The sequence below is a fragment of the Ziziphus jujuba genome, chromosome 5 (assembly GCF_031755915.1).
Source record: "Ziziphus jujuba cultivar Dongzao chromosome 5, ASM3175591v1".
Classification (NCBI taxonomy): domain Eukaryota; kingdom Viridiplantae; phylum Streptophyta; class Magnoliopsida; order Rosales; family Rhamnaceae; genus Ziziphus; species Ziziphus jujuba.
In genome coordinates, this window is record NC_083383.1 from 28,857,887 (window position 1) to 28,884,676 (window position 26,790).

The following is a 26,790-nucleotide window of genomic DNA, read 5'->3' on the forward strand; positions in this document are numbered from 1 at the left end:
CATCTCCACAAGCTCGTTAAAAGCCTCAATTTTACTATCTTAAAGAGTCAAACCAAATTTTGATCATTCCAATAGATACCATATAATAAAAAGCTACTAAAAATGAAACTTGACTATCTATATTTGAAAAATTGAACTCATTCTCTATATAAAATATTTAATACATCTATTTATTGCACCACACATTTTTATTCACAATTCATAATTTTATTATTTCATATTATTTTTTTATATATATTTATAAAAAAAATTAAAAAAAATAAAAAAGCAGTTTCATCTGTTCTTGACTCTATATATTCATGTCTTGCAATTTTTTATTTTTTTCATGTCTTGCAATTTTTTTTTTTTAATTTCTCATGAATCAGGGACTGAAAATCTGCATATTGATTCAAATGAAACCCCCAATTTTCAACCCAACTTCCAATATATGATAATCTATTTATAAACACCTAGGAATTTCAGTCATCTTCTTCACTAGAACCCAACTCTAAAAAGAAATACTGATAAAGAAAAATTGGAGGGAGACTGATAAAATAAAGAGAGAATAATTAGAGGAAAAAAAAAGAAAAAGGGAAGCCAGGGATGAAAAAATAAAGCTATTTTCGCGCATGTTCTGAAATTTTAAAATCATAACTTGTTTATCATGTTCTAACGTAAAGATCAATAGAATGACGGAGGGAAACTGATAAAACAAAAATGAGTGAATAAAAAAAAAAAAAGGAACCCGGTATGAAAAAATCCAAAGAAAAAAGTGTCATAATAACTTATGGGAAATGAAAAATAAAAAGTGATAATACAGGGCAAGTATATACATCCATACTATAAAAGATACTTAGTTGCACTACAATTTTAATAACTTTTTAGTATTTCAACAATATTTATGAATAAAATATCTTAAATAGGTTCAAGTATTAAAAAAATTACTAGATACACTAAAATTACATATGAATTCACTTTTACAATTAGACCTATACTATCTCTTTTATAATTTTGGAAAAATATAAACCTTAATCATATTTATAATTTAGACTAATATATATATATATATATATATATAAATCAAGTGACTATTACCAGACCATCTTCAATTATTCTATCAATTAAAGTCTATGTAGCACGGAATATGGAACCTATCTATTTAATAAACAATCAAACACTATCTATTAAAAATTGTTCTCCAATGAATTTTATTTATAATGAAATTAAATGATGATGATGTAACTTTTTGGGTAAATCTTTTCTTTTTTTCCTCTTTTTTTTTTTTTTTCAATGGTTTTGCTCTTCTTTTATTTCCATTTTACAAACTTTGATATACAGAAAGAGCTGGTGCGGGTGGGGTTCTAGTTTGTTCAAAACAAAACAAGAGGAAAAAAAAAAAAAAAAAAGAATTGGATAAAGAAAAAAGCAAAAAAGATGCAAACGATATGTAGAATGAATAAAAAAATAATAAGGAAAAATTAAATTAAAGAGAATAGATGGAGGAGGAAAAGGATGGAGAGAAGATGGGTTTTGATTTTGCAAAGATTTGTAGGATGGAGGGCATCTAGAACTGGTGGAGTTAAATGAGCAGCCATTGAACTGGTGGAGTTAAAAGCTTCAAGAATGGTGCTGGCAGGTTGGCTAATGTTACATTTGGTGTTGCAAAAGTTAGTCCATCTTTTCTTCCCAGTGAAACAGCATTGTCAGGGCTACCAGACTTCAATAAAAGCAAAAATAAAAAATAAATTACAAATTAAAGATATAAAATTAAGATGGGTTTTTGGAAAAATACAAGAGATCAATCACATTGTTTTATTAAAGTACTATGCCAACATAATATATATAATAAACTTAAAAAATTCAAATACTAACGTGACCATTTATTATTAGGTATGTATATTTATGAATATGCCATACTGTAATGTTGCAGATAGTAAACCATTTTTGTCCAGAATATAAAAATTAAAAATTGGAAAAGTCTGCCAAATGCTTATCAATATCTTAGAGAATGACTTCAGATTCCACCATGGCAGAGTCTTACTATGATGCTATTGGTTTGTCTGTATTAAGATAAATTAATATCATTTTCTTTAAATTAAACTAAATGAAATCCTTCTTCTGCATACCATATATTCCAAAAGATCCTTGTACTCTAACCTCTTGGATAAAAAATACATATACAAGTTTGAGATCTGTGCTAGTGGAAGGTGTGTGTGTGTGTGTGTAAAATACTGAAAGGAGTAGGTTAATGGGTCAGCAGAAAAAAATAAAAAGCTAGATGTAATTTGTCCTTTTTCTATTCAAATAAAGCGATTTTGGCCTACATCAATGGTTTTTCCTAAAACTTTATATTATAATATATTTTCTTTCATTCTTTCTAGTCTTAAGTTAATTTTATTTATTTGTCTCCTTGTTTGAGCTTTGAAATAATCATTCAAAAGGCTCAACACACATAATTAAAACAAGCACTAGAAAATAGCTTTTTTAAAAAGATTATATGAACTCTGTTTCCTTTTTTGCTCTTTTCCTGATTTCGGTAGCACAAGTCAATTATCAATCTCAACATTAGGTACTAAAAACACACTTAAACCATATTTCAAATACAAAATGAAAATGTAAGAAGAAGAAGAAGAAAAACAAGATTGCAAACATTTTTGTTTTTTCCCTGCAAAATCAATGAAGAGGAAGTGAATTTAATTAAGGATTAGAATACAATTATACCAGGGCAACAGAATCACGAGCAGCAAGAGCAACAATATCAGCGCAAGAGACGACCCTTACCAGGCTTCTTGTGGATTCTCTCTCGGTGGTCATTGATTATTTCAAATGCCTTCTTTCTTGGTGTAAGATTTGGAATTGCATCTTGCTCATCTCCTGGTCCACTTGTCGACCCATCCAGCAGCACTGAACCATCATCCCTGCATAAATTTTCAACCATTTTTTTTAATGTTATCTTCTTCAATTCATATCCAACTACAGCCAACCTTCATGTTTTATAATTATTTCACTTCTTTATTATTATTATTATTTTGAGAAAAAAAAAGAAGATATTAAAAAATGTCATTTAGAATTATAATAATATATTTACAATTGCACACAAGAAATTAAAATTATGCAAGTTCTAATTTAAGTACAAATTTTTTAAGCATAAAATTATATAGTTACAAGTATCTTAATTTTTAAGATTAATTACATTTTAATATTTTTAACTTTTGAAATTTTACAATTTAAATCCTCAATTTTTTTAATTTATTGTATATTAATTTAATATCCAATTAGACCAAATAAATTGGTAACTATTTTATCCACCACGTGGTTGCCTTTTTTCTTTTTTTCTTTTTTTTTTTCTTGATCAACACTTTTTAATTTCTTTTTTCACAGACTCTAATACAAGTTTCTCTCAAACTTTCATCAATTTATTTATCATGAGAATTAAATCAATTTACAATAAATTAAAAAAATTATGAATCTTTATCACTGCTTTTGAAAGCTAACTATTTAAATAATAAAAATCAACAAAAATATAAAGTGTAATTAATTTTAATTTTTAATACTATTTTGACAGTCAAGCATGCTTGACACGTTTGCACCTACACATATATTTGACCTTTTAGGCCCTCGTTGTTAAGCAAATTTCACACATTTTTATCTTTTGTTCATGGTTAAAGTGCACCTCGAATATTCATTACTTCTCATATTTGTTTATTAATAAGAAATTTTCTTTAAAAAAAAAAAAAACAAAAAGAGAGTGGGTATAAAAAATAAAAGAAAAAACTTTATCTATGTCTTAAAAAGTGTCCTTAATGCAATGTATGATTAGTGTATTTGGTACTTTGTCTCTGCCACTTGCCTCTCATTTTGCATAATTCCTTCTTCTTCCCTTTTTAGTTTTTTCCTTTTTCTTTTTTCTTTCTTTTTTTCTTCTTGTTTTTTTCCAACTTTTTCCTATCCATGTTTTCAAAATGACAATTGACACCCCTCTATCTCAATTGGGCTTTTCTAATTGGAATTAAGCGAAGCCCATATTTTCATTTTCTGCGAGTGCATTTTGGGATTCTGGACGTGGGCTTCTTGTTGAATTCAAGAAGTAAAGCCCACATTTCTATTTCGAGGACAGTTTTTATTTTTTCTTCTTCTTATTATTTTTTTTAAAGAGTTCTAGCGGAGTTAAATTGATATTTAAACTGTTGTTTTAATGTTATATACACCTTATTATTATTTTTTCATGTAAGTCAGACTATATATAGGACCTATTCAGGATAGGCTTTTTACGTTTGGTTTTAATTGGTGAAATAAGAGATATGTTGGAAATTTCATGCAAAAAAGACTTTTTATTTGAGCAAGAAATGGTTATCGATGTATAAGATCTTACGATGAAGTAATATTCTTTATTTATTGATAAATGCGTTAATAGACATATCAAAAACTCTTGAAAAAACTATTTTTTACTCTTAAAAGCTAGAAACAACTTTAGAAAAATTATGCCATATAAGACCTTCAATCTTTTCTATTTTGATTTTTTTTTTAATTTTATTATATGGCTATGAGGATTCAAAATTGGATAATTATTGAAAGAAACAATGGCTTGGCCGTGACACATAAAAATAAATCTTGATCTTAGAAGAATGTCAAACATGGGAAGGAGATAGAGATTGGAGATGCATTAAAGCGTTTTATAGAATTTAGCTTAATTTATAATCTAAACACTTTCACACAAATCAGTTTTAGCTCTTAAAAGCCAAAAAAAACTTCATAAAAATAATGCTATATAAAACCCTTTTTGCACTCTTACATATCTTTTCCAATATTTTAGCTATCCTAGCAAAATTTTTCTTATCGTTTTTTATATAAAAAATTACGAGGATTTGAATTTTGAATCCTTGTGGGGAGAAAAAAAAAAAAAAAAAAAAAAAAACCAACAGTGTTGGAAGAACACAAAATATTTACCTTGATCTTAGAAGGAAGTCAAGTATGGATTGATTCTATAAACTATAGTATAAGAATTCAAATGATATTCTGTATCATTTCCAAAACTAGTAAATAATATTGGTCTTGCTTGGAAGATGCAAAGCAAAGTCACTCTCAGAACCCCCAACAGCATGTCCCTAACATATTGACAAATGGATAGATCATTAATCAAAGACCGCAGGGAAGGTGATGGTGATGCATACCATTCACCTAATAAATTAGTCTAAACAATGTGTATGACTTCATGGTTAATACTTGGATAATATGTTTTTTTAATGGAAAAGCTAACGGTATAGGAAATGGGAGTAGGTAAAAACATGTGGTGGACAAATTGGAATTAGACAACCTTGTAAACAAAAAAAGGTAATCATATTCATCATGCGCTGCTGCCCATAATGGCCTACACGATTAGACTTCAGCCTCTGTTTCATGTGCATTAATTACCTAATTAACTATTTCTTTCTTTCATTTATAATCCCAAAGAAGCTATTTTGTCACCACAAAGGACATTGAGATTAAATCACTGTTATTGTTAGGCCATATAAAGCAAACTTCACATTTTTTTTTCTTTTTGAATTCCGATGTACTAGTTCTAAGTCATTCTTATAAAAAGGCAAAGTTCTTGTCAATTACAATATTGAACCGTCATACCGTCATACTCATTTAAAAATAAAAAAAATAAAAAAATTTTAAAAAAAAAAAATCCTTTTTAATGAATTTTCTACTTTTTGATACCATTAGTGGATCCTTTAGGTTTTTACCAAACAGCTTTCTGCATCATTTCATGTAAAATGGAAACAGGGCCCAAATAAATAAAAATGCAAAGGACTAATTCATGACCAGCCATGTTTGCCATAAATTAATTGTGGTTTCCTCCTATTTTCGAAAGCATTGAATTGAAAACAGAAACCAAGTTCTTATACATCTAGGAAAACTTAACAACAAACTTTGACCCTGAGAAACCAAAAGAAAATATAAGTTAAAATAACTTAAAAAAAGGTCTGCAAAAACCATAAAACAAGTTTCACACGTTAGTGATGATCAGAAAAGACTAGCCATAATGGTCTTTCATTTTTACAAACACAAAGTTGGATTTATTGAACATAGACAAAGACCCCTCTATAATTAGAACTCAGACAAACTTTCAACATCATCATCCACAAGAGAAGCCAAGTAAGCCTGGTTATCGCTGTTCCTGGCGGAGCAATTCGCGCGAATTTCACCATTTTTACCTGTCAAAACACTCAGTTGCCCCATCTTCGTCATTGCAATCACAAATTTCTCATAGAACAATGACTCATCCACAGCAAAGCTAGTGACAATGTCCTTGGTCTTTTTGTATGAGTACAAATCTTGGTCCGAGGTGAAAAGTCCTTGGCGGTTCATGAGATCAACGTAGTATTTGTTGTCGAATTTGTTTGGTGATCGGATATCAAGCACGGTGGTGCCATTGGAATCGAGTTTGGGACAGATTTCTTTGAGGTCTTTGGCAAAAGTTTTGTCCATGACAGGGTCTTGAGTAGGGTACAGACGCCTAGTGAAGGATGTGCAGTGGCTAATTCCGATGGTGTGGCCACCGGAGAGGGCTACCACGTCGGTTGGATCGAAGCCTTTTGTAGCCAAAGCTTCAAGAATGGTGCTGGCATTGCTGAATGGTGCTGGAAGGTTGGCTAATGTCACATTTGGTGTTGCAAAAGTCAGTCCATCTTTTCTTCCCAATGGAACAGCATAGTCAGGACCACCAGACTGAAGCAAGAATGAAAAATTGCAAAATTAAAGAAACAAAATTGAGATGGGTTTTTGGAAAAAAAATTACAAGAATCAATCACATTGTTTTGTCAAAACAAAGTATGCTAATACTAATATATCCTAAACTTGGAAAAATATAAAAAAAAAATTTCAAATACCAACATGAACATGTCATTTGATGATGATGTAGATTCAGATAACCCAATGAGATAGAAGTAAACCATCTTTAGCCAATGAATGAGAATATAAAAATTAAAAACTGGAAGATTCTGCCATGCTCTTAATTATCTTAAAGAATGACTTCAGTTTCCACCAAATGTGACGGAGTCTTCCTATCAGGCTATTGGTTTGTCAGAATTAAGATTAACAAATACAATTATCTTTAAATTAAACAAAATAATATCCTCCTTCTGCAATCTGCAAATTATATATTCCAAAAAAATCCTTGTATTCCAACCTCTTGGATAAGAAATACATACACAAGTCCGAGATATGTGCTAGTATATAGAATATATATATATATATATATATATGTATACACAGTACTGAAAGTAGTAGGTTGATGGGTGACCAGAAACACACCAAACAAACGCAACAAAAAAAAAAGGGAAACCCCGATGTAATGTCCTTTTTCTATACAAATAAATGGATTTGGCCTACATCAATGGTTTTTCTTAAGACTTTATATTATGATATATTTTCTTTCATTCTTTCTAGTCTTCAGTTAATTTAATCCATTTGTCTCCTTGATTGAGCTTTGAAATAATCATTCAAAAGGCTCAAACACATAATTAATATATCCACTAGAATATATTTTACCCAAAAAAAATATCCACTTGAAAATAACTTTTAAAAATATTATAAACTCTGTTTCTTTGTTTGCTCTTTTCCTGTTTTCAGCAGCACCAGTTAATTACCAATCTCGACATTACAAACTAAAATTGCGAACTTTTTTTTTGTTTCCCCTGCAAAATCAATGAAGAGGAAGTGAATTTAATTAAGGATTAGAATATAATTATACCAGGGCAACAGAATCACGTGCAGCAAGGGCAACAATATCAGAGCAGGAGACGACCCTTCCACACTTCTTGTGGATTCTCTGTCGGAGGTCATTAACTATCTCAAATGCCTTCTTCCTCAGTGTCAGATTTGGAATTGCATCTTGCTCATCTCCTGGTCCACTTGTTGATCCATCCAGCAGCACTGAACCATCACATCCCTGCATAAATTTTCAACCATTTTTTTAGTGTTATCTTCAATTTATCTCCAACTGCAACCAACCTTCACGTTTTATTATTATTTTCTTTTATTACTATTATTTTTATTTTGAGAAAAAAGAAGAAAAAAAAATGTCATTTAAAAATAATCATTATCTGTTTGGTTAGCTGAAGTTCCTACTGAAAAAAGTGACATTTATGGGGTCTCTTAGCTTTTAGTTAATTATTTCAAAACTTTTAGTGGGTTTTGGCTTGCTCTTCTCTTGTTAAGATTTACAGGACAACCAAAAAATAAAATAAATAATAAAATGCAGACTAGACTGTGAGAAAAAAAAAACAAAAAAAAAAAAGCTTAATTAGGCTTGTAAACATGCACACACTATACATGTATAGTCAATTAAATAGAAATTTTCTCTTTGATCAGTTCAGTTATGTACCCAAAAAAGGACCCCAAAAAAAAAAAAAAAAATCAATAGTCAGCCATGGATTATTAGCTTTTCAATTTACGGGTCATAACCAATTTGACATATTAAAGCTTTAGTTATCAGCTATATAGTTGATGATCAAATCCGGGTTTTAAGGTTAAAAATATATTAAAAAACAAAAAAAGGGTTCACCTGCACAAAGCAGTCATGGAAATGGAGGCGAAGCAAACCAGCGGCTTGGCCAATGTCTTCCTTGAAGACTTTCTTGAGCTGTGTCCTAACAATGTCTTCAGCCTGAGGACAACTATTTTCATAGAAGCTCCATGAGAGTCCCTTCGCTAGAGGGACTGTGAACTCTGGCTCTTGATTATAATTTTCAGCTGAAACTAACGAAGAAACTACTAACAAGGAAGAGATCAGAAGGAAAAAAGTTGAACGAGCACTAGGAATTACCATGGTTTTTGATTATGGGCTTCTACTTTTTTTTTGTTTTTTTTTTTTTTTTTCTTTCCTACTTAGATTTTCTGAGCAAAATGGCTTCCAATTTATAGGCAAATTGTGGAACACTCATTAAGCTTTTTACTTTTTATTTATTTATTTATGTTTGGTGGGGTGTTTGAATAGTCCATACACGGTATCTCATCATTTTACCGAAGAAAGAAAAATTAAATTAAATAATTTCATTTTTTTTTTTTTTTTGGGGGGGTGAAATTTGTTGTAAGGACTTTTTGGGCCACGGACGAAGACCAAAAAGGGCATGTGGCAACCACGACCAATTTGGTTTAAAATAAAATACATTTTCATAATTTCTCACTGTTTTCACACTGTGGACTTTGAGATAATGTTGTTGAAAAGTCTTGCAGATATTATGCTTATCCACTGCAATATTGCCAACAAGGAAAGAGGTAGAAATTTATGTTCCGTGTGAAAAGTATTGAGCTTTAAAAGAAACTGATTTTTGGGATTCATGTTCTTGAAAATTAATTTAATTTTTTGAAATTCAGTTTTCTCTTTTACAATGGTTAATAACTAATAGAAATGTTAGGACAATGAAAACAATGCAAATTAAGAATAAATTTGCACTTTGAGAGAATCTGATAGAGACAATCTGATAACTAGTTTGGTTAAAATGATACTTTTGTTTTTGTATCGCCTATAACACACACACACACACACACACACACACAAAAAAAAAAAAAAAAAAAGTCACTTGTCTAGGTCTCACTAAGTTTACCATTTACCAAGGGGAAATGAGAAAAATTAAAAATTTTAAAAAATTAAAAAGCTTCTTGGCTTCCAAGAATCCAACAATATACATTTATGGAAATTTATTGTCAAGTGCAGGAAGGGGGGGAATTTTTGTCATATTGAATTCATTATAAGAATTTAAAGGGAATAGTCCAAGAGATTAAATAATAACAAAATAATTTCAATCGTGTTTTATAAATAATTTCTTATTATTACTCAAGTATATATATGACATAATGTCAAATGTATATGTCCCTATAAGTTTTTCAAACAATTTTTTTAACTTGTTTAAAAAAATAATAAGTAAACTCTAATTCGGGGTTTTTTTTTTTTTGTATTAATTAGCTTTTTAAATGAATGTCAAGAGGTAATTTCGCCAAAATTTAACCAAAAAAAGAAAGAATAAAAACAACTAACTAATGGACGTATTTGTTTTATTATAACATAATTCAGAGTGGCCTAATTTTAAAAAAAAAAAAAACAGTTAAATTGAGACGTAATATAAATTATATAGATAAAGTTTAATTAGAGAGTGTAATTGGTAATTAATTGAATTAATTAGTATATATACGCACGTTTATTTATTTATTTGCAATAGTATATATATATATATATATATACACGCGCATATTGGATTATGTTATTCTAATCTAATAGCAAGAAGTTAGATACATATAATGCAATATAACATTGTACTGTTGCTTACTTGGCGAGCAAGTCTTTGAAATATTCATGGAAAGCTCTATTATTGTATATCTATACGCCACTAGGAATCAAATTTTGCAAAAAATTCGACGGTCAATTAGATTTATGTGTAGCTTGTACGATGGGAACTCAATTCCATGTTATATGCATGGGAACATCTTAAAATTATGTATAAGGTTTTATATATTAATCTCTTTATTATTAATAATTTTAAAAAGGAAAAAAATATAAATAAACTTGTATAGGAGGGATAGCTTCATTGGTATCTAATATGAGAGGTTCTCATGAATTCAAGCTTATATACTTGTAATCTTAATTAATCTAATTAATTTATTATTGAAGATCATATTTGACTTTGAAGAATTAATTTATAAAATGGAGAAATATTATTTGGTGGACTAATTTATAAGATAGAAAGAAAGAAAGAAAAGTTTGCCAATACAATTGGAAAGTCAAATTATACCAATTGAAAAAAATAAAATACTTCGTTTTTTAGTAAATAAGTTGAAACCACACGTTTCCAAACTTTTATAGATCTAACCTTTAATTATTTAAACGTCCATAGATACTAAGATATTGCAACTTGCAAAATTTTCATTCTTGGGGTATCTTTTCTTCCGTCAAAAAGAGGAAAAATCACTTTTGAAAGGCCAAATTCAAAAGATATCGTATCACTTTATCAGGGAATCAAAGTAATTTAAATTACTCCTATAATTAATTGTCGTGCTTGCAACGACAAACTCATCATAACATGGTACGTCTTCTTTTTTCTTTTTTATTTTTTATATAAAGTATTTTACAAAACAATCAATTAATTAACTATTAAAACTTATCATTAACTAGCACGATCTGTATTCTCATCAAAAAAAAAAAAAAAAAAGCTTTATCTGTAGATAATTATAAGGATAAAAGGCAATTCAATGAACCAAACAACTTTTAGTTTTAGTTAAGATTTTTTTTTATTTTTTTTTTAATCTTATATTTATGTATATATAAAATCTGGTAAAGGAGAGGATCATATAGTTTTTATAAGATAAAAGTCTAATGTTAAATATTATTTTAAAATAATCATTTTTACATCAGTATAAACAAATCCATTTTATAAAAATGTTTTATAAAAAATTATCTGCACCGGTGCAAAACTGATCCTTCCAATCTTTCTATAGCAAAAATATATGTATATATATATGTATATATAAATATATGAGTTCATGTATACATATACATCAAAAATAATATTATCATTATTAAATTTAGTTATTACCAAAATTTGGATTTGTATTTGCATATTATTTATTTTATTTACTATAATACACCACTAACTATTTTATTTACATTATATCTATTGATTTTGTACCTGGGCCACATTATTATTATTATTTTTTTTAAAGACAACTAAGATGTATAATTCAGAAAGATGCTGTACAATTACCCCAAGACATTTATACCGAATTTTTTTAATTTTCAAAACAAAAAAATTTAAATTCATCCATATAAGTTACAACCACAAAACTTTCATACACAAATTAAATTGAAAGACTCAAAAAAAAAAAAATCTGAAGAAAAAAGAAAAGATGAAATGATTAGAGTGAAAGTGATCTGGTAATGGTTCAAACGATCTATTATTCCGATAAAGTATCCATATGAAATTATCAATGTACAGATTTAAGTATGTTGGATCAAGTCTGAGATTGTGCTTGTTAAGATTCACTATGTTAAGGGATTATAAACAGGTTAACTCATTATAATCCATTTCACACAATGGATACTTTAGTAATTTAATTATATGTTAAGAAAAAAATGTTATGTTTTTTTTTCACTATAAATTTGTGAGATTTAAGAAACTTTTGGAGTAAAAAGATATTACTTATTCAATAGTTTTATATAATTATTATTATTATTATTATTAGAAAGTTTTCAATAATTATGTATTTAGTTTTTTTGTTATTTTGTACTTTTAATTTATCACAAAAAATGAATATGTGTTACACTTGTGCTTCTAATTATTTTTATCCAAGTTTGAAAAATTGTAAAATTGATTAATATATAATATATACATATAGGATTAATTTCATTTACCTTATTTGATATTTAATTTAAATATAATTTGATTCTTCAAAAATGTCGTTTACCTCTATTTAGGTTTCAAACAGTTCTAATTTTCCTACCATGTTATTTTGTTCACACATTTCAAATTAATTCTATCTACATTCCATGTAAGGATACCAATTGTAATTTTTAAAATTTAAAAAATTAAATTAAAATTAATGCAAACTTCAATAGGTTTAGATTGAATATTTATATATTTATATATATATATATATATATATATATATATATATATATATATTAAATATGCTTTATTATTTATTTTTTAATTATATTTTTTTAATAATGGATAAACAAGTAAAACACATTATTTTGATGAACAAGTTTAGGTTTTAATATTTTCATCAGTGAGTTTAATAGATTGAATTTGAGTTTGATAAAACTCAATAGGAAAACGATACAATACATACATTTAAACACCGTCTAAGTGGAAGATTATTATATTTATATATATAACCTCTTAGTTTGTACCCATAACCTGTCATATAAAAGTTTTACTTCCCTAAAAAATATTTACAAAAATTGAAATTTATCCTTTAATTTTACTATCAAAATTCAAATAGTGTAACAGAACTTTTTCCCAGTTATGAGATGTTTTCGTAGTTATCCTTAATTAATTTGCATTAAGTGCCAAATATTTTTTTCTTTTCTTTTCTTTTCCCTTTTCTTTTTCTTTTTTTTTTTTGGTTGAACAAAGACCAGGATATAATACTAAATTGTTTTTTTTAGAAAATCATTTATTATTATTGTTATTATATAATTAGGTTTATATTAAATTAACATACTCATTGTTTTAAAAGCTAAAATTTTTAAAATACATTGATAGTCTAATATAAATTTAATAAACTATGATTAAATTTCTATTTAGACAAAATAGATCTTATATAAATACAGAAATGTATTAATATATTTCTAAATGACATATTCAAATGATGACCGATAAAGAAAAACTTATGGAAAATCAGATTGTATATACATCTTGGCCAATGGGATCATTGTAACGGTCTTTTATTTATTACAAATTATTATTATTTGTCATTTGACCTGGAAAAAAGGGTAAGTTACCTGTTCGTGGTAATTGTGTTAAATTAATTGCCTATTGTAAAATAAGAATAATAACAATGTTGTACTCCCGAGAAATAAATGGCTACTGAATGTGTTTGGTCATTGGTTAAAGAAATTGATTTCAACCCATTGCCATTTTTCCAATATGTTTTTTTTTTTTTTTTTTTGGGCTGTCCTCTATGCTTTAGGGGTGGGCAAAAATCCAACTAAACAGACCAAACCGACATATTTGGTTTGGTTTGAGTTGGTTTTAACTTATTAATCGGTTTGATTCGGTTAAATATATAAAAAAACAAAAACAGTCGGTTCGGATTGTGGATTGGATGAAATTTTATCTAATCGAATCCAAACCAAACTGATCATCAATAAATTAATATTTTATTTTATTTTTATATATAAATATACTAATATAGTATTAAAAGTTGTTTTTATTAACATGTATAAGCCCAAAAGTTTTCTCCAGATTTGTAAACTCAAAACTTTATAAGCCCAATCCTTCTTATGAAGCCTTCGGAGCAGCCAGCACCAGCATCAGTGCACTCATCTCTTCTCCTCTTCAGTAAAATATTATACAATTTTGGTCCAAAAATATACAAATATATTTATAATTTGAAATATTTACAATTTGGCCCGAGATCCAAATCGGCCCAATTTATGAACCCAACCCGATCCAAACTGCGAACCCAATCCAACCCAACATGAGGCCCAAATTGACCCAACCCGGAAACCTAACTCAAACCGACCAAAAATGATCAGTTCGATCGGTTTTCGGATTGCATATGGAGTTCGATTCTATTCGGTTATCTATCCAGTCCAAATTAAATTGGTCTGTTCGGTTTAAAAAAACCCATAAAACCAAATCAATCCTCACCGAGTCCACCCCTACTATGCCCTCCCCACCCGCAACTCAAACTCGTGCAACTGTGGCGCAGGTAGTGGTTTTTTTGTTTTTTTTTTTTTTTGCTGTCCTCTATGCCCTCCCCACCCGCAACTCGAACTCGCACAACTGTGGCGCAGGTAGTGGCGCTCGACCATGCAAGCTAGCCAATATGTTAAAATTCATTCCATGTGGATGTAGTATGAAAAAACAAAAAGGCTTTCTTTAAATTTCATTTTTTTTTAAAAATAATTCCTTGCATTAAGGACAAAAAGCCCCACAAGCAAGGGGGGTTACAGCCTAAGATTAAGTCCGAGCAAATCAGAGGCATAAACATCCAAGATATTGCTTGGTAAAGAGTCCAAATTACAGCAATCTAAATAAAAAATAACAACGATAGAGAGAGCTTTCTTTAAATCTCTATTTAAATTGGTGTTATATGAGTTGTCATTATCCTTTTGTCATCTTTTTCCCTGTTGCTTCGGTTTTTCTAAGGCCAACCTCATTACTATTATTATTATTTATTTATTATGGTACTAAAAGGCTTCATTCTAGGTTCGCGTACCATTTTTGTCGTTTTGTATGACCAACCTGCAATTTTCGTCCAACCCAAGCAGCCCATGTGATGTTTTCATCGGTATAATGCAACAAGAGTATCAAGAAGGGACTTTTAAAAAGTAAAACAACATCTTTTATATAATTTTATATAAGGATATTTTTAAATATCAAAAGTTAAACCTTAAGATTTTTTTCAATAATATTTTTTATATCATATTTTTTTTTATTTTTTTAATAAATATTTATTATTATTTTTTTTTACCAAAAGGAAATTGAACAAAAATATATATGGATTGAAAATAAAAGCAAAATTAAAAAAAAATAAAAACAATCTGAATTGAGTGAAGCTACCATTAAAAAATACAAATTTGAGAAAAATTAAAAAAAAAAATCGATGCTTTTAATTAAAAACGTTGCTAAAAGAAAAAATAGTTGACACATTTTTTAAAAAGCTTCGGTTTTTTTTTTTTTTTTTTTAATTTTAGCGATGCTTTAGAACAAGCATAGGCTCACGTATCATTTAGCGATACTTTTTTAAAATATCACTAAAAATTTAGAAGAAAAATCAATATTTTTTCAAAAAATATTATTAAAAATCACTATAAAAGTCAATGTCTTTTCAGAAAAACGTCAGCTATTTTAACTCGGCTATTGATTAACTTTTAACAATGCTTTTTAATTTATATGATAAATTTTTTTTCCCTTATTATCTCAATCTTTGTGATCCTTTTACATTTTTATATATACAACCAAAAGAGTATTCGAGGAGCTAGAATCAACAAAAGAAGAGCTTTAATCAACAATATAGTAGTTTTGAAATTCGATAAGCGTTAAAGAATCAACAATATAGTGGCATTAGAATTTAATAAGCATTAAATTACATTAATATAATATTAATAGGGGTGCATTCAATTTAGAATTTGAAAGATTTTAAAAATCTTTAAAAGTTTAGATGTATTCAATTTAGATTTTAAAAAAGTTCATACAAGTCTAATGATATTCAATTCAGATTTTAATAGATTTTATAAAAGTCCATTAAAATCCAGATATATCCAATTAGAACTTTGTAGAATTCTTTTAAAATCTGGTGGCCTTTAAAAGGTTATTAATTTTAAAAAACTTTAAAAAATAATGGATTTTAATGTATTTAAAAGGATTTTAACAGTGAAATTGTGAAAAAAATTGTCAATATGAAATCCAATCTTAAATCCAAAGATTTTGTTGGATTCTTATAAAATCTATATTAATCTGTAGAATTCTATAATAATCCATCAAATCCTTTAAATTCTATAAATCATTTTAAATATAATAAACTCTAAATTAAATATATCTCCCTAAATATAAATAGTATGTCAGGCTCTCTAAACTTGAGAACTAAATCCACTATATAGTTCAAAAAAGTCAAATTATAAAATATATTAAAGTTTATTTTTAAAAACTGACTCTTCAAAATAAAATATATATAATAAATGGAGAGCTCTTTGAAGATGCTCCAAGCCAATGAACCATTCAAGTTCTAAGTCAAAACCAGCGTAATTCTTATTTTCTCAAAATATTGTTGCAAACAAATACCATAACAGCATAAAATCCTCTATCCTTCTTTTTCTTTGTCTTTCTTTGGTACCTTTGTCACTTTTAGTGATTAAGGTAGAAAACTTGTGTATATTGGTTGTCTTTCTTTGGTACCTTTCTCACTTTTAGTGATTAAGGTAGAAAACTTGTGTATATTGGTAACTAATAAGAAATATTATTGCTAAACATAAGTAAGAATAAAGTAATATCTTATCAAACATTATTATTTTTCTACCAAATCACGTCCAATTTTTTTTTTTTTTTGATAAAATAGGACCAAATCACATCCAATTATGTTTTATTGTTATTTCTTTTATAATATAATCTATATTATAGTTCTGCAGTTATAACCAAACCATAAATGATGAATAAAAAATTTAATTAAATTGGTCAAAAAGTACATTTAAAAGAACCTTAAGAAAAAAAAAAAAAAGTATTAAAGGACATTATTGGATAGAATATGGACAAAGAATTTAGTTTTTTTTTTTAATTTTAATAAACCAAAGAAATTAGTTGAAACATAAAAATGGAAAATGTGTTAATCAAGTGAACAAATAAAGTGTGTAAGATACATTGTAAATGAAAGAGAAAATTACAAAAATTACCCTTTTGCTTTAAAATATGTTCTCAATCTGTTCATAAACATTTTTTTTCCCAAAAAGAAGGAAAAAAAAAAAACCATTGTTACTTTTAAAAGCTGTTAAGTCCCAAAGCTATACCGCCATTGTCGTCATGGACGGACAAGTCAGTTGCTTTCCAAACTATTGCGAGGCAGAGCATATAAAACAACTAAATATATTTTCAGCAGAGCTTGAAAAATACATTTTTATACCATTGAAGGCCCAAAAATTATTATTATTATTATTATCATTTGAAAAAAAAAATAAAAAACTCATTGCGCAAGGATATTGTGATTGAAAAGTTGAAGAGAGATTTTAATCATAACATTAACTCATCAGTAATCACCTAAGTAAAACAAAGCCTATACTTTAACAATAATATTACACCTACTAGCTTATGTACCAAACTTTTTTCTAGCACCAATAATATGATAATATATTATTATATTGAACTGTTTTGGGTTCATTAAGTTATTATTAGTATTTTTTTTTTGGGAGTGTATAGATTTTATTAGTTACTTCAAAACATATCAACTAAATAATTTAACAATTGATAAACAGCATTTTTTTTTTTAAATTACTAGCACTCATTCTTATATGATGCACGATATATATAATTATAATAGATAATTTCAAAAATAATCTATAATAATTAATTATATTCTAATCTAATAATAATATATTGCATGCACGTTTACATACAAAAGATGGGAATATCAATATGAGTGATATGGACTTTAAATTATATTATATGTATTATTTGTTATTAAAAAATAATTTAAAATAACTTGAAACAGAAAATTAAAAATAAATAGAATTTAGATATTCTTAAACAAATAAATAATAATAATAATAATAATATGTAACAAAATAAAAGTTATTGTTTATTTACAATTTATTTGAAAATAAAAATTAATTTTATATATATTTAAGTACAATCATAAAAGATAAAAAAATCTTATTTCAATCAATTATCTAATATTATAACAATAAAAATATATATTTTTTAATACAACCAAAAAAATAAAAATTTCATGTTTTTAAATAAATGCTCAATTTATTATTTATTAATATTTTGATAGAATCATAAATAATAATAAAAAAATTATTGATGATTTTAAAAAAAAATTGAAATGATAATGTGCTGACACATGGTATTAGCTTTTCCACTTTTATATATTATTATATAGATTTATTGAACTAAGTTGAAGTCTTCATACATGGATTAGGTATCCTATCCAAAAATAGAGTTTTAATTTTGATTTGAAAAATATATCGGTTTAACACTATAACATATTTAATAACAATAATAGTAGAGTGAATAATAAATTATTTATAAAATGATTAGTAATATTTAATCAGATTTTTTTGTATTCACTTATTTATTTAAAATTTTATTTATTAATATTCAGATTTTATAAATATGTTAACTAATTATTTGATAAATTACTGTACCATATTATTCAACAAAGTTTTATTTATTTATTTGTTTATTGTAAAATGATGTAAATTTTTAGTTGGTAAATAATTTGATATTTCTAGTACTATTATTATTATTATTATTATTTATTATTATTTTTTTTTTGGGGATAGATATAGCACTACTGTTATAACAATATAAATTGCAGTTATATATTTTACCACTAATAAGCAATCCAAAGTAGAAATTGATAATTATACTTTATTTTAATTCTTCTGTTTTGTATCTATTTAGTATGGTGGCATATAAATTCTAATATTTCTCTCTCCTATTTTTCATTAATTTTTTCTATTAAGGAATAATAAAGCCACCTAGGATTTAGGTTTAGCTTGCTAATCTTAGCAGAATATCAAGAAACATCGATGAATTAAAATTTCTTACCTAAGCAATTTAATACCATTAACAATGTTATCTAAGCAATTTAATACCATTAATAATATTACTTCTGCCATCCAAAGACTGTCTTGGCTTAAACCTGTAATCCAATAGTTTGGATAAGGATTCTGCCTTTTCTGAATTTCCTTTCAATATTAGACACTTCAACAGCAACTAAATATTGTCAGTTGTACTTTTAATTTCAGTTATTAAAATAATACTTATCTACTATTTAATGAGTTAGAAATTGTGTATATTAGTGGGTAGCTATCAAGGAGAATTACATCAGCACCAAAGAAATACAAAAAGCATGACAAAGTTGAGTTATTTTACACAAACACCACCACCATTTTTGCGTTACTAATCCTCCTTATGACTAAATCTTATTCTGCAGTGCCAGAATCTGATATTGATCTTTTAGAATTCGCTCTCAATTTAGAGTATCTTGAAGCTGAATTCTATTTATTTGGTGTTTGTTTGGATCATGTTGCACCAAATTTGACCACGAGAGGTCCAATACCCATTGGAGGTCAATTGGCCATTTTGGAGTCCATCACCACAGATTTTCATCTTGCAATTTGCATTGCAAGAAGCTGGACACTAAATCTTTGTATGTCTTCTATTATATATATATATATATATATATAATTTGACATAAAAAAAAAGAAAAAAAAAAACTCAAATTACATCATCTTCGGTCTTCGATCTTTCCTGATATTTTGACTACTGGAACATCATCTTCATTGGCTATTTCCATTACATCTGAAGAGGCCTCCATCTTCTCCATAGTGTAGAATTGCTCAAGTCCTCCTCAGGAAGAAGACCCCAAATTCCAAAAGAGTCAGAGAATAAAATTCACTTGTCCAAGTGGCTTTTCCCTTCCTCTTCTGATCTTTTCTTCAGTGATAGATCTCTTCGCGTGCCAAAATTGGTGCATACATGATTGACAACACACAAGAAAGATACATGAGAAGTGAAATCGCATGGGAAAAAGTAATTAAAAAACTAATAAAATATTCATGGTTGGAGACAAATTGCCTTGGTAATAGCGGCCCTTTCTTGTTGTTTTTCTTTATTTATTTTTATTTGTAATATTGCGTTGTAATAAAAAAAAAATTTTTTTTTTCTATCAGCAGCACTCTCACGGAAAGATAAAATTTCAAAATTTAAGAACTGGAAAGAAAAAGAAAAAAAAAAAAAAAAAACTGAGTGCAAAATAGTGCAATAATGAGTGTGGTTACGTGTAGGTACATAGATTGGCAGGTTTCAGAGTCAGTAGGATGGTCCACCATTTTGAATGCAAATGTTTTTGAATTATTCACCAAAAAAAATCATTTAAATTATCAATTAAATTTTTTCCTTGAAGAAATATATTTTTTCTCACTAAAATGTTTCCAAATAGAATTTAAACATATTTATACTTTTTTTCTTTTGATTATTTATTATTTTTACATAAGGATTATTTTATTTATAAATTATATTATCTTTAAAAAAAAAATAAAGTGATGATAAATTTTGAGGGGCGATTAAAAATTTTCCCTTTTTGGGTTTTGTTTTTGCTTTAATTTTTCTTTTTATCTATATTTTATTGATCTTTATTATTGTTGTTGTTATGATCATCATCGTTATAACTATTATAATTGAGATATAGTTGGGATGTCGATCATTATTTATTTTCCAGCCTATAATTTCAAATTATTATTATTATTATTATTATTGTTAATTAAATCCTTTCTTTGAAAAATATATTTTTACTTGCTAAAATGCTTTTGAATAGAATTTAAACTGTTTTACACATTTTATATCGTTGATTATTAATTATTTTTTAATAAGTATTATTTTATTTACAAATTATGTTATTTATAAAATCGAATGCTTAAATCGCATTGATTTAAAAGTTGAGCTATCAAAGTATAATTAAAAAGAGTCAACCAGCATTGCATATGGACGATTGTTAATGGTCTGTTTGTAATTGGGCTAATTCATACAAAATTTATAACTTCAAAACTCAAATCGCAAAATTTCAAAGTTTAGTATCTTAATCGTACAGTCTGGAAAATTTAGGCTATTAAAGTATAATTAATCCATTTTTAAAATACATTAATGGTTTAATATAAATTTAGTGAAATATTATTAAAACTTTTGAACAAAATAAGTTTTATATGAACCAGAAAACATACTAATACATTCTTAATTCACATATTAAAATGATGATCATAAAGAAAATCTTATGGGAATCAGATTGAATATATGCCTCGAGGCATTGAGATCATTGTAAAGGTCTTTTATTTATTTTCAGGAAAAAAAATTCTTTTATTTGTTGTAATTCATTATTATTTTGTCATTTAAATGTGTGTGGTCAATAATGTTAGGACTTAAAATTAAATTAAAATAATGGTTTAATTTAAGGGGATTATCATCCAAAAAAAAAAAAAATTATATTAAAGAAATTGATTTTTTTTTTTTTTAAGTAAAATGCTAGAAAATGAACGGAAGATTATTGTATACACGATATGTATCTCTCAATAAATGGTTTGCGGTGGCTTTTATTTAGAATTAACGAAGCTCAATCAATCAAATCATAATATTCCAGCCATTCTTATCCTCCAGGATACCCCTTTGAATCGCCAACCAAAGTTGAGCTGAGTTTTGCGCACACAGCCGGACCACCACCACCACCTGTTCTGAATTCAACTCATTTGTTGCGGTATGTAATGCTGCCTACAGAAGCAACACCAACAGCAGTTCTATTGCAGAATACATCATCAGCATCCATCAATTCATGGTGTTGAGCAATAATGTCAATGATGCATCTTCGAGAGCAATACCAGCAAGTATGGTTCCATTTATGGCAGGCTTTACAACCATGTTGCCCTGTACAGAGAAAATATTACATGCAGCTACCTCCTCTACATATCTCTTATGTTGGAAAAATATCATAGATGAATATATGTAAATATATGTGGACAATTTAATATAAAATAAATAAAGCATTTGAGAACCTGTAGGTTTTTGAAATTGATCTACTGTCTAGAAAGGTTGACCGAGGCCTGTGTGATACCACAGTGTCCTTAAGACGTTTTACGCCCACCGGTGCAGGAGTTTTGTAGCGAACGTCTCCCAGGATACAACGGCTGCAAAAGCTTTCAGATTCAACACCTCTGAAGCTTTTCTTTTCGAACTCTCTGTGTACCTTCACTTTACCACACTTTTTTTTTTCCTGTATTTCCTTCCAAAATAAAAATTGAAAAGAACGTTGCAGTACGTGCAACCTTCAAACTCTCACCAAGGAGTTATTCTTCCGTAAAACTCTCTCCCACTATTATCAAAAAAATATTATTTGATTTAAATAAAAATTATTATAACAAAACTCAACAACCGAAAACCCAAATCATTCACACTTGTGGGCCTAGGCCCAACTCTAACAATCCCCCACATGAATGATTTGATTTAAAAATATAAACATGACTCTAGTGGTAAAGCTCTACAGTCGGAACCTGCATAGGATAGGTAGATGTTACTCTTTGAACTTTCCCTTGAAAGACTACATTTTCTTTACTGACTTATGGTAGAAGCGATATCTTTGAACCATTTTGTCTTTTGTGTAAATGACAACATAGCCCACACATGATTCCCTCTTGATACACTTCAGTTCTCACTGTTGTGTTCATTTTGGCCCTGAACACCTCCCTGGTTCTGCGAGAATTTCTAAAGAATTGTGCCCTAAACAATTCTCCTTTGAAGCGGCCACTCTTCTCTCTCACATAGGTGATTCCTATTTCTTATATAATCAGCATACCTATACATAGATTACTAAACACACACTTATAGGAATCATTAAACGCATACTTTTATGCGTAACCTCTTTTTATCACTGTTTCATCATAGGAATGGGCAGAGGATTAATCCCCCACAGTGATCCATACTAGTCTTTACAATTGAATTGTCCCATTGAACCTAGATCTTGGGATCTCCAGTCAACTAGGTTGGGTTTCCATCGTATTGACTTTATTCACGGGCTTCAATCCCATTCCCCTCGATGACTTCTCAACTAGTTCTCTATTTAACCCTTTGGTTAGCGGATCCGCAATGTTATCTTTTGACTTTACATAGTCTATTGAGATAACTCCAGTTGAGATTAATTGTCTAATGGAATTGTGTTTACGACGAATGTGTCTAGACTTTCCATTATACATAATATTCTGTGCCCTGCCAATCGCAGATTGACTATCACAATGTAAACTTATTGCTGGCACAGGTTTAGGCCACCTCGGAATGTCCTCTAAAAATTGATGTAGCCATTCTGCCTCTTCACCACATTTATCTAAAGCAATAAACTCGGATTCCATAGTGGATCGAGCTATCACAGTTTGTTTCGAGGACTTCTATGTCATAGCTGCACCTGCCAATGTGAATACATAGCCACTAGTGGATTTTGAATCCTTTATATCTGACATCCAATTTGCATCATTGTATCCTTCTAATACAGCAAGATATCTTGTATAGTGCAGTCCGTATTCATGAGTATATCGTAGATATCTTAGTACTCTAACGATCCCTTTCCAATGATCTTCATTTGGATTACTCGTGTATATACTTGGTCTACTTATTGCGTAGGCTAAGTCTAGTCTGGTACAACTCATCAAGTACATCAGACTTCCAATCACCCTAGCATATTCTACTTGAGATACACCTTCTCCTTTATTGTTGGATAAGTGTAAACTCATATCTATGGGTGTTCTGGCTATACTAGTATCATTATTACTAAACTTAGCCAGTATTTTATCTACATAATGAGTTTGACTAAGAATGATTCCATCCGAAGTTCTCGTGATTTTCATACCTAAAATCATATCTGCAAGCCCCATATCTTTCATGTCAAATTTAGAATTTAACATGACTTTTGTAGTTCGGACCATATTGTCGTCACTACCTACTATAAGTATGTCATCTACATACAAATATAGAATAACATATCCATTCTCTGTATACACTTGTCACATTCATTTATTTTGAATCCATCTTTTAGCATGGCATTATCAAATTTTTGATGCCATTGCTTTGGAGCTTGTTTAAGTCCATATAAGGACTTTACCAATCTACAGACTTTCTTTTCTTGTCCTGGAGCAGTAAAACCCTCAGGTTGCTCCATGTAGATCTCTTCCTCTAGATCTCCATTCAGAAAGGCTGTTTTCACATCCATTTGATGTACTGTAAGATCCCGCAATGCTGCGATTGCCAGTACCATCCTTATGGAATTTATCCTCGTGACTGGAGAATAAGTGTCAAAATAATCAAGGCCTTCTTTTTGCTTGTATCCCTTAATTACAAGCCTTGCCTTGTATTTATCTATTGTTCCATATGCTTTCATCTTCCTTTTAAAAATCCATTTGTAACCCAATGGTTTACAACCTGGAGGAAGATCTACCAACTCCCAAGTGTGATTCTGCAGGATGGAAACAATTTCACTTTTAACCGCTTCTTTCCATAAATTCCCTTCAGGAGAATTTATGGCCTCATGGAAGCTTTGAGGTTCACTTTCTAGCATATAAGTAAGAAAATCCGAACCGTAGGAATTTTCCGTTCTTACTCTCTTGCTACGTCTAAGCTCAACCTCAGTTTCTTGTTCTTGATCACTATCATGATTATCATCATCCATAGTATCATAAGTTCGTTTAGACGTACTCGGTCCTTCCTCCACTTTATATGGAAAAATGTGTTCGAAAAATGATGCATTTCTCGATTCCATTATTGTGTTCTTGTGTATATCAGAAATTTATGACCTATACACGAGAAACCGATACGCACTACTACTATTCTGTGCATATCCTATAAAGATGCAATCAACAGTTTTGGGACCTATCTTCACCTTCTTAGGTGTAGGTACAACTACTTTAGCTAGACACCCCACACTCGTAAATATTTGTAGGAGGATTGTCTTCCCTTTCATACTTCATAGGGTGTCTTTACCTTATCTTTCCGAGACACCTTATTTAAAAGGTTATTTGCCGACAAAATGGCTTCCCCCCACAAATTCTGAAGTACTCCAGAACTTATCAACATTGCATTCATCATTTCTTTCAAGGTTCTATTTTTCTGTTCAGCCACACCATTTGATTGTGGCGAATATGGTGGAATAACTTCATGTATTATGCCATGTTGAGCACAATACTCTCTGAAAGGAGTTACATATTCTCCACCGTGATCACTTTTGATCACTTTAACTTTCCTGTTGAGTTGATTCTCAACTTCCGTTTTATAGAGAATAAATTTCTCTATAGCCTCATCCTTGCTTTTAAGCAAATATACATAGCAGTATTTGGTGCTATCATCAATAAAGGTGATAAAATACTTATTACCACCTCTAGTCGGTGCGAATTTTAAATCACATATATCACTATGTATTAAATCCAAAGGTTCGTTATTTCTATCAATTATTTGATATGATGATCTCGTTAATTTTGTTTCCACACAAGTTTCACACTTATGATTGGAATCAATTTCAAATGTGGGAATATGATTTAAGTTAATTAATCTCCACAGAGAATTAAAATTAACATGTCCTAGTCTACCATGCTATAAAATGGAAGACTCAAGCAAGTAAACAGAAGAACTACTAGCTTTATTCATTTCTTTAGGCTTTACAGTCATTACATTTAGTTTAAATAAACCATTGACTACATAGCCCTTTCCCACAAACATCCCAAATTTAGACAAAATAACCTTATCTGACTCAAACACTAAGCGAAAACCATGTTTGCTCAGCAGCGATCCAGATATCAGATTCTTGCAAATGTCTGGAACATACAATACATTATTCAGAGTCAGCTCTTTCCCCGAGGTCATCTTCAGGATTACTTTGCCCTCACCTTAGATTTCTGAGGTAGCGGAGTTACCCATAAACAGCTTCTCCCCATTCTTCTTTGGTTCGAAGGAAGTGAACATACTCCTATCCGAACACACGTGGTGGGTCGCACCAGTATCTACCCACCACTCTCTAGGATTAGATCCCACCAAGTTCACCTCAGATATCACAGCACTTAGGTCAATATCGTCAACCTCTTTAGTGATGTCCTCCATCACTTGTGCCTGGTTCTTCTTTCTTTTTCGCAGCCAACATTCAGTAACTCTGTGACCCATCTTGTCATAGTTGAAGCACCTGCCTTGAAATTTGGCCTTCTCGGAGATTCCTCCTTTTGGCCCCAGCTTAGAAGCTTTTCCAATTTGCTTCTTATTCTTGAAGCCCTGACCATGCTCCACAACATTAGCCTTCAACACGGCCTTCGAAGTTCTCTTATCAGACTTCCTGTTGTCATCTTCTATGCGAAGCTTGCTAATAAGAGCCTCCATATCCATCTCCTTTCTCTTATGCTTCAGATAATTCCTGAAGTCACTCCAACTTGGAGGTAGTTTCTCAATCATGCAAGCCACTTGCAATGCTTCATTCATTATCATCCCTTCAGCAAGCATTTCCTGAATCAGCACTTGCAACTCATGTACTTGATTCATTATTGGCTTTGCATCCACCATCATGTAATCCAAGAATCGGCCTGTAATAAACTTTTCCGAATCCGCATTCTCGGTCTTGTACTTTCGGTCCAGTGTTTTCCACAGCTCCTTTGTTGATTTCGTGCCACAGTATACACTATACAGGGCATCAGACAGGCCATTCAGGACATAATTCTGACATAAGTATTCAGAATTATTCCATGCATCCACCGCCATGAGAGTTTCCTTATCACTCTCTTCATTACTGGGTGGCGCATCTTCAGTCAAGTACCACGCAAGTCCCAGGGTGGTCAAATAAAATAGCATCTTGTGCTGCCATCTTTTGAAGTTTGCT

The 26,790-nt window shown here is 29.2% G+C and overlaps 1 protein-coding gene and 1 pseudogene across 1 annotated transcript; both read right to left on the reverse strand.

Annotated features, from left to right (window-relative positions):
* Nucleotides 1–1,558: 1,558 nt before the first annotated feature.
* LOC112492107 (peroxidase 12-like) lies at nucleotides 1,559–2,917 on the reverse strand (annotated as a pseudogene).
* A 2,926-nt stretch (nucleotides 2,918–5,843) lies between these two features.
* Nucleotides 5,844–8,864, reverse strand: LOC107421730 (peroxidase 12). Its single transcript, XM_016031033.3, has 3 exons — nucleotides 8,531–8,864; nucleotides 7,718–7,915; nucleotides 5,844–6,693 (listed from the first exon to the last, which is right to left on the reverse strand). Exons 1-3 carry the CDS (start codon nucleotides 8,792–8,794, stop codon nucleotides 6,073–6,075), a joined length of 1,083 nt encoding a protein of 360 aa, XP_015886519.3. The 5' UTR covers nucleotides 8,795–8,864; the 3' UTR covers nucleotides 5,844–6,072.
* Nucleotides 8,865–26,790: the final 17,926 nt, after the last annotated feature.